Source organism: Homarus americanus, unplaced genomic scaffold (assembly GCF_018991925.1).
Source record: "Homarus americanus isolate GMGI-L3 unplaced genomic scaffold, GMGI_Hamer_2.0 scaffold25195, whole genome shotgun sequence".
Classification (NCBI taxonomy): Eukaryota; Metazoa; Arthropoda; class Malacostraca; order Decapoda; family Nephropidae; genus Homarus; species Homarus americanus.
In genome coordinates this window covers 565,675-578,245 of record NW_024750561.1, presented here as the reverse complement: position 1 = coordinate 578,245, position 12,571 = coordinate 565,675, and the positions used below count along the sequence as shown (strand labels likewise).

The following is a 12,571-nucleotide window of genomic DNA, read 5'->3' as shown; positions in this document are numbered from 1 at the left end:
ATTTTTTGGTGTAACTGAATTTATTATGCTGAAATCTTTTTTTTGTGTGTTAAAACTCGGTCTCACGTGTTCCGGTGTTTTATTAGTTTATTAAATCATGTTTATTTTATGTTGCTCGAACTATAATAGTTATTAATTTATGATATTCATGTTTATGTGTGTGTTCATGTGTTATGTGTTCTTATATGTGTAATGCCACGTGTCCATGATATGTGTAATGCCACGTGTCCATGATTCTTATTTTGTTATTGTTATCTCTTTGGTGTAGGTTTCGACCACAGAGACGTCCAACCTGCTGTATCCTGCAGGTCGCCTCTATAGCCCAGACCGAGCCCAGGAGGTGGTAGGTCCTCAGGTCCTGACCGCCAACGCTGCCAACCTACGACGGGGACCTTACAACCCTCTGGAGGAAAAATTCGACGGCGACAACGAGCTGCTGGAAATTACTCTCCCACCCCCGGCAGCATACGACCAGGGTTACCAATCCTCTTACTCGGGTTGCCAGCCTCGGGATCAGCGTTACCAGACGCAAGAACAGGGTCCCCAGAGGTTAAAACAAGGCTACCAGCAAGCCTTTCGGGAATACCAGCCTGTTCTTCCGGGTAGCCACCATCTCCCTGCTGCTGCTTACCCTGCTGTAGCCATCAAGGGAGGCCATCCGAGCTTGCAGTACATATCTTCGGCAGCGATGACTCAGGACTATCACTTCCCGAGTAAAGACCCGACCAGCGCGGTCACCAAAGTCACGGGTTCGTCCTCCTTCGCTACACTGCCTCATAGTAAAGTCACCTCGTCATCCTCGTTCGCTACTCTGCCAATAAACAAAGACGCTGGGCAGGACACTAGAATGGACGATCCTAAAATGTCAACGTTGTACAATCCTCTGGCGATGTTTGCGTCTAGTCCGAGTTACGCCCAGAAGTGTGGGTCAACGGCGGGGATGAGTGAGAGAGGACTTACCACTGGCTCGCTCAAGAGGGGTGTCAAGCCGCAGGGACAAGATGTGCTCAGAATAAGGGACAACCCGAGGAACCGAAGTGCCAGTTTATCCTCTGTTACCTCAAAAAGGGAGAGCTCAGTCTAACGCAGGCCCATCTCACACCGCTCTTTTTTTAACTGGGGTTTTGGGGAAAGCTTTTGACATTTTGTGCCTGAGACACATTTATTTTTGTTTTTGTTTCAGGTGAGAGAGTTTGTAACGTTAGTGTATATGGAAAAATATTTTGTCTAGGCGTGTCACTTTTTTGGATCAGGAAGGAAGACAGCGAGAGAGAGAGGGATATTTTCTATACCGTCTTTCAGACATAATTGTTTTGAACTAGTGTTGTAGAGTTATCATGTTGTGTGTGTATGTGTGCGAGAAGGAGCAGTCTTGTGTTCATACTGAGGCGACTGATGAAGTTATCATAAACTGATTTACAAAAAAAACACACTTTGCTGAAGATGATTTACATGCAGTATGGTTTCAGCGTAACTCTTATGTTGTGTTTGTTATGGTGGTACTCTAAATGTTACGAAAGAGTTAAAATTCTTGTCCCGGAAAAAAAAAAAAAATTATGGATTTTTTTTTTGTCAATCTTTGCTGTTGGATATTTAGTGTTTGAGCAAGACAATAACAGCGACTCCTACTGACCTCCTTTAGTGATGCAAGTCCATGAGATGATTCATTATTTGCATTAGTTAAGTGAAGGTGACAACACTGGCCCCTACCACCACCCACTGCCAACCACAGGACGCACCCGCTGTGTACACTCCTATAGAATACTAAATGAATTAACTGCTTCTGCTTTTATTTCAGGAAACAGCCAGCATGTTGTGTGATTACTTCAGGATTAATTCAATTTATGTCACTTAATTGTCGATAATTATCTGTTCGATGAATAATGATAAGAAACTTGTTATTAGACAGTTTTTTTTAATCTGTTCTAAAATACATCGAATTAACCCAAAGCAATGCAGTTACCAGGTCTTTAGGGAATAATTGAAAGCAAAACTAACATTTATCGCATTTTTATGTCCTACTTCAAAAGATAATCACCTGATGTTTACTTATAACTTCAAAGCGAAGATAAAACAGATATTAATTGGATCAAGCAGGAGACATCGCATATCAAAACAACAATTCCCACACACCGAAACATCAGATGATAAGAAATATATAAAATCCATCTAAAAAATATATCTCACCCCAACTAAACAGATTTTTTTGGGGGGGAGAGACTAAGACATGTCTCCCAGCGGTCATATTTTACTCCATATACACGTTTGAGAAATATATATCCAAGTAAAAAGAAGAAAAAATATATATATGAAAAATTCGGCTCCGTTTTCGTAGCTAAACCAGACTCACACATCAAAGGAGGTTTCCAAGAGGTGGGGGTAACTGCCAGGGACAGACGCCACGCCGGTGCAGGAAGTGATCATCTTGAGGTGACGGCCACGCGTACGGCAAAGAGAGAAAAGTCCTGAGGTGAGAAAGTTTTTTATTTTTACTAGGAAATACAACCTACGAATCTTAAATCTGTCCTGGGAGGTTTAGCTGTGATGTTCAGTCGTTTTTTAAGGCTTCATTATAAGTAATATTGATTTTGTTATATATGAAATCTTCTTTAAATCTTTTTTATTTTGGTTTTTACGGTGATTAAGTTATTTATTAAAGCTTTCGTTAGGATTTTAGTCTTTTTATAAATCGTTATCATAATGTCTCGTTATAAAGTCTTTATTACGATGATAAGTCGACTGAACCCTTAATGATGTTACGCACCTTCTGAAGATTCTTATGGTGGGAAGTCTTATTAAAATCTTCGTTATGGTGGAAAAAATCTATCACGATCTCATTGTTTTGTTTACATATCCCAAACTTATGAGAATTAGACGAAAAAATAGAACGATCATGCAGAAAAATACTAACTCTGAGAAACTACTTGTTTTTTAATAACTTTTGCGTATGACAGTTCTACAATAGGTCCCTCGGATACACGTTTATCAGAGTGATCACTGGTATTTAATCCCATTTAATCATATGAACAGATGCTATAAGAACGCCAAGGAAAATATCAAGATATATCTGTAAATTGAAGATACGTAAATTTTCTAATATCATGTATTTTTCACGTAATGTTACACCATTTGATTCAATACTGACTCTTAACCTTTGACCTCTAGAAAAGACATTACCAAATTAAATCAGAGTACAAATGACATTGACTAAACGCTTGATTCTGTAGTTTGGTGTTATGACATACAGCATGTGTAGGGACGTCTCTCTGTGCTGAATAAGATCATCATAAAAGTGACGTTCAGTAGTAGAGAGGTAGGTGGAGATATTTCACTTAAACACACAAAAATTCATTATAAAGAAGAAGTAAGTTACAATCCATCGAGGATATTTACTGTAAATTTTGTATAGTGATCTGTGACCTTTAGTTCATTAAGAAAAATAAACACAAAATACTTTATCCATAAATTTGGTAAAATTTTGTATATTTGTTCAGCACTTGACCACTCCTCCTCCTACTACCCCACCTCCCCCCCCCCCTCAAAAAAAAGAGAGAGAAAAAAAAGAAGAAATTATAGAAATCCAAATTTAAGGTTAAATCCAAAAATAAAATGTTCTCCTTCCTTGTTCACTATAACGTGTTCATCAACTTTATAACAGGAGATACTAAGAGAGAGAAAAAAAAGGTCTTGAATGATATGGAATTGGAAAAAATATATATAACACAATTTACCTGTAAATGTTGAAAGGTGACGTGAAAGGTGAATGATAATGAAAAAAACAAAATAAAAAACTAATGAAAAATTAATAGAATGAATAGATAATTGGACATATATTCATTCCTTTGAAGTCTTTGGTCTTTTTAACTATATTTTGTTTCATTCATTTTAATAAAGAACAAAAAAAACTGTATTTTCTAGCAAAAACAAAACCATCATTTTACACTCGGCTACAGTGAAAAGGTGAATGTGGGTCCCATAGGCATGATTGAATGTCTAATATCAGCAAGACATTCTCCCAGTCAGTAGTTTCTGTTGCTATAATTTAACTTCTATCCACAGAGTTGTTGACTGTATGTTCGAAACTCCTATCTAACAATGTCTGGCTGATAGCTTAATCTTGATTATTTGGTTAATTAAGTCCTAGACCACCTGCTTCTTGCTTCAGGCCAACATCAGGTGTGCATATGAGTTGCTTTTAATTACCTGGATCTATTCTAGAGAGAGATATTTACCTCATGATCGGAATATCGTAATTTTAACATCATGAGTACTAATTACCGGTGTTTAATTACCTGTTGAGTACTAATTACCGGTGTTTGATTACCTGTGTTGTCTCATTCAAAGGTATTTCCTTTGGCTCCTGTTAATTTGGGTGAGTTCTCCTAGCCACTGTCTACCTTAGTGTCCGCATAATGAAGTCTGGTCTTGAACCTGAGATGGTTTTTGGCGACTTTGTATAAATCAGTAATGTCGTGAATTAGCCTTTTTATGTAGGAAGGCATTTTATACTCTTGTGACACCTTATCAATCCTCAATATTTAATTGAGAAAATTAGGTGATTTGGACCATGTATATAATAGTCTTTTATATATCAATACACTATTGGGTTTCACTAAGCGATTAACGACACTGAGAGTAATCTGTTGTTTGTATATATGTGGTTACTCTACATTTCAGTACACTATGTGTTTTGTTTACAGTAATGGTATATATGTGGGGGATCAGTGGTCATGTATGTAATGTATATAGAATATAACTCCAATCCACATATATATATTATCCTTAATTTAATACTATATGGTTATATTACACACTAGACTTACGTTCTATACTGATACAATTATACAGAAATGATTTAAATGTCTATATTATTGTACTTTAATTTACACCAAGAGATCATTACACAACAGCCACTTAACACAACACTATTAAGTAACAGGCCATTGTGTTAACTTGTATTTTTTTTTAATTGTATTAATTACCTGGATGGATCTATTGTAAATACATTCAATCACTCCTTATTACTGCTAAGGTTTCCATGGTCAGTGATACTTTTATACAGACAAAAAAAAAATATACTTGTACGAAGAACCTGTGAATGTAGACTAGACCTCTGAGACTGTGAACTGTGTATAATATATCTGACATTAAAAACCCCTTAAGTCGATTTCCGCATCTGTTTCCTCCTGACATTTCGGAAGATCTGATAAACCAAGAAAAATATGCAAATGATTGCCTTTCCAATAATTGAATTACCTCCACGGAAGAGAAATGCGTCTTCGGGGTTTTTTGAAATATGTGAATGTATTGAGGATATAATTATCATAAATGGGTGTATTATTGGTTTCATTGGGGGGAAGACAGAACTCCATTGAAGGGCTGTCAATAAAAGACCCTGATTGTGTATCGGGTTTGCTTCCCTGGGCGCTTAGTATAAGGCAGGTAGTATATATATCTCTTTATCTCCGGTGTTTTTACGTCTAGGAAAATATTAATAAGTAAAAGTAATCAACTCACATTAGAATAAACACTCACACACGTACATACACTCCCACATGCAAAACTTCACACTACAAGGCAACAATAGTGAGAAGCCTTTGAGCTGAACACACAAGTAAGATCTCCTCAGTACAGAAGAGTAACAAAGGAGGAGTATCATTAATATTTAACATGTAAACAGAGAAAACTTGGGTAAACACACACAGCTGCAGGACACACAGCTGCAGGACACACAGCTGCACGACACACAGCTGCAGGGTTCACAGAGGTTACGCAGCGACCAATACGAATAAGGAATCTAATATTTTCATTTAATTGCGCTGGGAGACACACCACTCAAGTGCTAGTATTAAATCTATTCGTAGGAAGGCCTCCTTGTTATTGATTGAAAACACTTGACACGTGAAGTTGTTAGAGGTTATGTGATATAGAAGAAGAAAAAGCCTCTGTGACAGTGTTCCACAGACTCAGGCCATGATGGGATATGAACAAGAAGGTAAGTGGTCTCCCAGATGCTCTAAGGCACTAATGGTGGACGGTGTGTTGACATTTTAAAGTACAGTGAAATGTACTAACTTGTATAATAATAATAATAATAATAATAATAATAATAATAATAATAATAATAATAATAATAATAATAATAATAATAATAATAATAATAATAATAATAATAATAATAATAATAATAATAATAATAATAATAATAATAAAATACAAACGAAGGAAAATTCTAAATACTCTTAATTACATAAAAATACATTAATTTGGCAAAAAAAAATAATGAATCTAAAATATGAAAAATAATAAACCACCTTATCAACTCAAGACCCAGGTAGGTATATTTAGATCATCAGGTGAACTGTAAGAGCAAGAAAATGCTACACACACACACACTACCTTACCTGTCTTCCCCACTCCCGCCAACACCCTCTTCAAACCAGGTCAAACGTGACTCCACTCTTGACAAACTTAATATCAGGTATCATTTGCTTCAGTAACTCATTAAGCAACTTGAACCACCTTTGATCAGAGGTAAATTTACATCTTGATCTCTTCCTCTGAGGTTACTTGGAGTTTTTCCTCTTCCTTCTCCTCCTCCTACTCCTTCTCGTCTTCTCCTTCCTCCTCCTCCTCCTCCTTCAACCCACATGACTCCTCTCACTCTCTACTCCTCCTCTCTTTGTACCTATCTCCTCCCCCTTTCCCCCCCTCCTCCTCCTCTTCCTTGTGAACCAATCTTCAATAAGACCTAACCTCTACCTGACCTAGTATTGCTGAGTCGTTGGAGATCCTTACTACGGTGAGCTGTGTGCGGACATTCATTTTATTTCACCATTTTTATTGAGGGATGGAAGGAGGAGCAATATCAACCTCACCACTCCTGCAACCATCCAAGGACTAAATCTGTTATCTCCCTTTATCAAACCAGAGAGAATTGACCTCGTCAGTCATGTTACAGTCCGGGTACAATATGTCAATCATGTTACAGGTAAGGTACAATACGTTGCAAGTTATTTTTAACCGAGGTAAAATACTTTTGTCATACGATGTAAAAAAACAACAATGATAAACACAAACAATAGCCATAAGTTTATATACAAAGTTGTCATATAAATTAAATTTATATAATTATATGATAAAAAAACAAACACATACCATAAAATACACCCACAATACTATGCAATATTGGGAATTTAATGCAGATTAAATATTTTACTCGTTGCAACATAAGAAAATACAACAACGATACGGACCAATTGAAAACCAAACTTGAGACGTACAAGATTGAATGTCTTAAAGGCGAGACATAAACAAACTTCTGACGATACATAAACTCGTATTTTTGAAGTGCTTTTGACCAGGTTTGATTCTTAGAGTAAATTCTATAAGAGTTAAGGTCTTTCTCGGGTCATGACTGTGTATAAATAGTGATTCTTGTTATATTCCTGAAGGCTCGTTGCTGGTGGTGATTACTGGTGTGGGGTTAACAGCTGTGCTCTCTCTCTCTCTCTCCCTATCTGAGATTTTCTTCTGGTTTGTCTGTCTCTCTCTGTGTGTCTGTTTCTTCATCTTTCTCTCTCTATATTTGTCTATCTTCTCTTGGTTCTTTTCTCTCTTCTAATCTCTTTCTCCTTCTACTTCTGTTATATTATCTCACTAGTTTAATCCACCTCTTTAATGGAACAAAACGAGACGTGAACAATAATAAAATACTGATCCATTTTCCTTGAACATTCTACAATATATCTAATGTGGCTGGAAACAAGATGAGTAACATAAACTGTATCTAATGAATTTAATTGTATCTTTATGTTTTATTGTGTTATATTTTCCTCCAAATTCATCACAAATACGGTACCTTATTTACCATTTATACAACCTTCAGTTTTCACTACTACCAGACTACAACGCTAAAATTAATTATCAAATCTCCCTCCAAAAATTAACATGCCCACTAAGCTCCTTTAACTAAAAAAAAAAACAAAAAAAGAATTTCAACATAAAATAATGTTGCAGCGTCCCAAAAATCCCGACCAATTCTAATCTAAATATCCACATTTTTGGGGAATATTATATAAATTGATTTACATTATGTTCAGTATATTGCGTTTAATCATAATAAAAAGTTTTAGATTCGTATTCCCCCCATTGTTGACAGTTGAGCGACACGTCCTAATAGAGGTTTAACATGTAATTATAAAGACTCCAAGCTCGAATTATCAAGAACTGCTGTTGTCATTGCTATACTGTATATTTATATCGACGGTATCAATAAATGTATGATAAATGAAAATTCAATTAGAAACTAAACAATAAAATCATGTAAACAAACTTAATAGAACTTTAAAGAGAAGAGTATTAGCAAAACACACACATACACACACACACACACACACACGCACACACACGCACACGCACACACACACACACACACACACACACACACACACACACACACACACAGAAAATATCATACTACACAGAAAACTTATCTCTCAGGCCAGAGTGTATTTGGCATCATCTCATGGACACATTGCTCTTTCTCTACTTATTACCCCATAAAACTACATCTTCTTGACCATTACGGTGTCCAGGGCCAAACACTCCTCTTCTTCAGCACGACAATAGCGGGTCCCTTGGAAACACATCTCATGGTCATCTCATATACTGAAGAATATTGAGACGATGATGGAGAAATATACATAATCATTTGTCATCTGGTTGTGTTTGTTGTATTGTTTATGTATAGGTATTGGTGTATTTGTTCGTTGAGAAATATATAAAGTCTTAGGAAATGTGAGACGAAATTCACCAAGACAGAAAGAGAATACTAGAATTATTTATAAGAGACTGGACCGGAGAAGGAAGGTTTTCGTAAGACCAATATTGTTCTTTTTCTTTTACCTTTACAAATATTCTTTTCATAGGATTTATCATAGAATCCTTGAATATTTATCTGCCTTTTCCACCTAATAATCGTCCTCTTTCTATCGATATTAACTTCACCTCGTAACCTAATACAGGGTGTCACGTGACTTGCAGCATTTTTCATTATTTCCAAGATTTTCCTCTTAGACTTTTGTTCGGAATGATTTAATCTTGAGATCTCATTTTCAAGTATCTAGTTTGATTTAATCTCATTGCAGTGCGTCTTTTCTCATAAATGTTAGAATTATATAAAAAAAAACAATAATTTTTCGTTTCCATCTACATACAGCGTTAATGTGGACCGTCTGTAGAAGCATCGAAGGTGTCAAAGATACGAAGGAGAAAAATATTATCATAATCAACTAATTTCAGAAATAGATGAAGAGTTAAGTGAAAGAAATATCGTCAGATCTAGATACGACGTCCATACTTAATAACCACGTAACGTCGCGGGGAAATTCTGGAGTAAAATTTGTGACAGGTGGGTGAGACTCTTCCAACAGGGCAAGTGCATTAGCTGTTGTTTATCATATTCTTCCACAACAGAGAAATGTATCGGAAACTGACGCTACGGATTTTATAAACATTCGTATTTTTTTTTTACTTCCTCTCTTGAAATAATGTCATAATACTTCTTCCAGTACCCTCAACAAATCTACATTCTTAACATTCATCTCACTTCCAAACTCAATCATCCTGAACTCTTAAATCACCATTAAATTCACATTCACTAAGTTACATACACATGTATTATTCTTTATGAAACCGGTACAGTCCCCTTCACTACTGCGTTTACAGGGGCTCGTCAGGTTTTGTGCAGTGTGGCAGCCCTGTGTTTGTTTACATTCGACAATAGTGAACCTGCTATACTATACTATACTTCCTTGTTGACAGTATCCTTCTTTATCACTTATCCACAAACCTCATCCTTATTCACAACCTCTACTCACTCGTCATAACATCATAACCTTACAGAGGCCTTTAGTCTGGTGTTCATCATCTTCCTCAAACACAAATTAATGTTCCTTTTTCAACCGATCTTCATGACCAATATATAATGTTTAATAGACCTTTGTAGCCCCAACTATTAAATTAATTGTCCCAAAATAGGTGAAATATATTATTATTATTATTATTATTATTATTATTATTATTATTATTATTATTATTATTACATACAGATGAGGCGAAATGTGTAGGCCATTATGAAGCAAGTTTATACTTTAATTAACTACTTATTATTTACCAAATATCTTCTTATCATTTTGCATTCTAAGAACTTCTTTCACTCAACTTGGGGAAAAAAATCACTCACATATCCTAAACCTTTTTCATAACATTCAGCTCTTCACCCTGCAAGCCAATGTTCTACTATTCCATTAGGTAACAATAAAAGTCCTCCCACGTACACTTACTCTCTAATTCCTGGTGAGAACCTTAACCACAACAATATACCCTTTTACCTCAACTGTTTTTCTGACACTCACTAGACCAGAACCATTCTCATCAGTAGCTGTCACATCCTATAGTGTGTACCTTGGTGGCTTAACCTTTCACCAGTATTATGGTATAAAGTCGCCTACATTCTCCTTGGTCCATTATTTTAGTCTATGGTAAAAATCCACGTTCGATTCTTCACAACTTTTGATATAATAGACCACAAATCTTATTAAATTTTTTCGATTTCCATTTGCGAATTTCCGTGTTTTTCCATTGTAGAAATTTTTCCTCGTAGGATGGCTTAATACAAAAATCCTAAATGTTGCTGCAAATCTGCCTTGTGTGTTGAGTTGCTCCCCTTGGATTACTGTTTTAATAAGAGCAAAGCCGTATTTGCTCAGCTCTTAATGATAAAGGCTTTTCATCTCAGTTGTTATCTAAACTGTGCCCTTACTAAGCTTGGTCTATTTCCTCCACGATTTTCTGTCAGCGTAACGTTGAGACGAGCATTGATATAATTAACGACTAAAAAGAGAAAAAAATGTTTCATTAAAACTATATAAACATTGTGTCAGATTGTGTGTTATAACAAACACCTGAAAATAAAGGTTTATAACTGTTCATTAAGGAGCCTTATATTGCTAATGAAAAAAAGCGTATCCTTTAATTAAAAATAATTTCAACGATATTAGTGTAACTTAACGCTTAAAGTAAAACATTTTTCATCGAATATATCCGTTTGTCCTGAAGTAAGAAAGTTGCTTTGACGAGTCACATTCGTGAAATAAAAGATGAGTGAAAAAAAATGAACCCTGAGAGAGAACTGGTGAACGGGGTGCCAAAGGCTGCAGCGATACATAAAAACATTTAGTGAACAAAAGTTACGGTGGTAAGATGATATAACGTGAACATTAATATCGTTAATTTAGACGTGTGGTGAGCCTGACTTATGACAACAGTGTGAAATGTAGAATGGCTGGGTATTATCACCTCCTACAGGGAATGTGCATTAGTGCCGCTCATTAATACAATACATCTAGATGCTGAACACAGCGCCAGAGGCACTCCTGGCAACTATACACATGCAGTAATTATTTATATATATATATACTGTATATATATATATATATATATATATATATATATATATATATATATATATATATATATATATATATATATATATACGCACAGAGGAGAGAACTCAACTATTAACGCTCTATGAGGAGGAACCATAGATTGTCTCTCATACACCCTGGTCAATCTTATTGTTTTTCAGTTTATGTGTGTAATTGTCAATGTATTCTTCAGAGGGAATATTAGACGTTAAAAGAATATTCGAATTTGCACAAGTGAAGGAGCCTCGCACAGTGTAGTGAGTGATGTTCCACGGTAGAGCTGAAGACACTATGTGCAACCTAAATAAAGCGATACTACCAATGTGTATAACAAGATGGGTCTCATACTCTGGTTAAACCTTACACGACGTTTAGTGACAAAGAAGATAAGAATCATTTACACTATTCATCGTTATTATTTTTTGTTTTACATATTGCTGTAAATTATTAATATTCTCTTCAAACCGATTAATTGAAAGGGACTTGTGGAGTTTCAGATTTAATACGATGTGATAATATACAATTTACTTTACAAACGCCATCCTGGAAACCAATTAGAATAACATGATTACTCTTGTCAGTGGGATAGCTCCGTCCCTAGCTGTTTCTGTAAGAGCACCACCAAATTCGTCTTTAGTGGGAGTATTGGCCAGCAGAATTTGAGGTATGATTATAAAACCAAATTAAAAGCAGAAAACATGTATAATTAATCTATTAACAAAGCCGAAATTTTGTAAGATGGATTGTGGATATTTTCACTGATTATGTTCTTAAGAAACTTCTCAAACGTTAGGAAAAAGGTTAAAAAAAAAAGTGTTCTCTGTTCTATAGTGCATAAATTAACTCTTAAGACAGAACACAATTTTTAAGACACGTGACATGCTTACAGTAATCCATTAAAACTCTTGATGTTATAATGTGTTACAGCGCTTCAACATCTATATAATGACTTACAATGACTTTAAGTGCGTATTTAAGATGTTTGTGTATACCTCCACTTTAACAATAAGCTCCTCAAGCGTGGCCACGAGTTAGTTAATACACTAGACATCAAGAATTCAATTTAAACTATACATCCCTCT

At 35.5% G+C, this 12,571-nt stretch overlaps 1 protein-coding gene across 1 annotated transcript in view; it reads left to right on the top strand.

The window, feature by feature from the left end:
- LOC121854105 overlaps window positions 1-5,167 on the top strand; it is a 28,642-nt gene extending 23,475 nt beyond the window's left edge. Inside the window, exon 6 of the mRNA XM_042348491.1 lies at window positions 269-5,167. Within this exon, the coding sequence (XP_042204425.1) occupies window positions 269-1,084 (816 nt within the window). The 3' untranslated portion in view covers window positions 1,085-5,167. The remainder of the gene's footprint in view (window positions 1-268) is intronic.
- The last annotated feature ends 7,404 nt before the right edge of the window (window positions 5,168-12,571 follow it).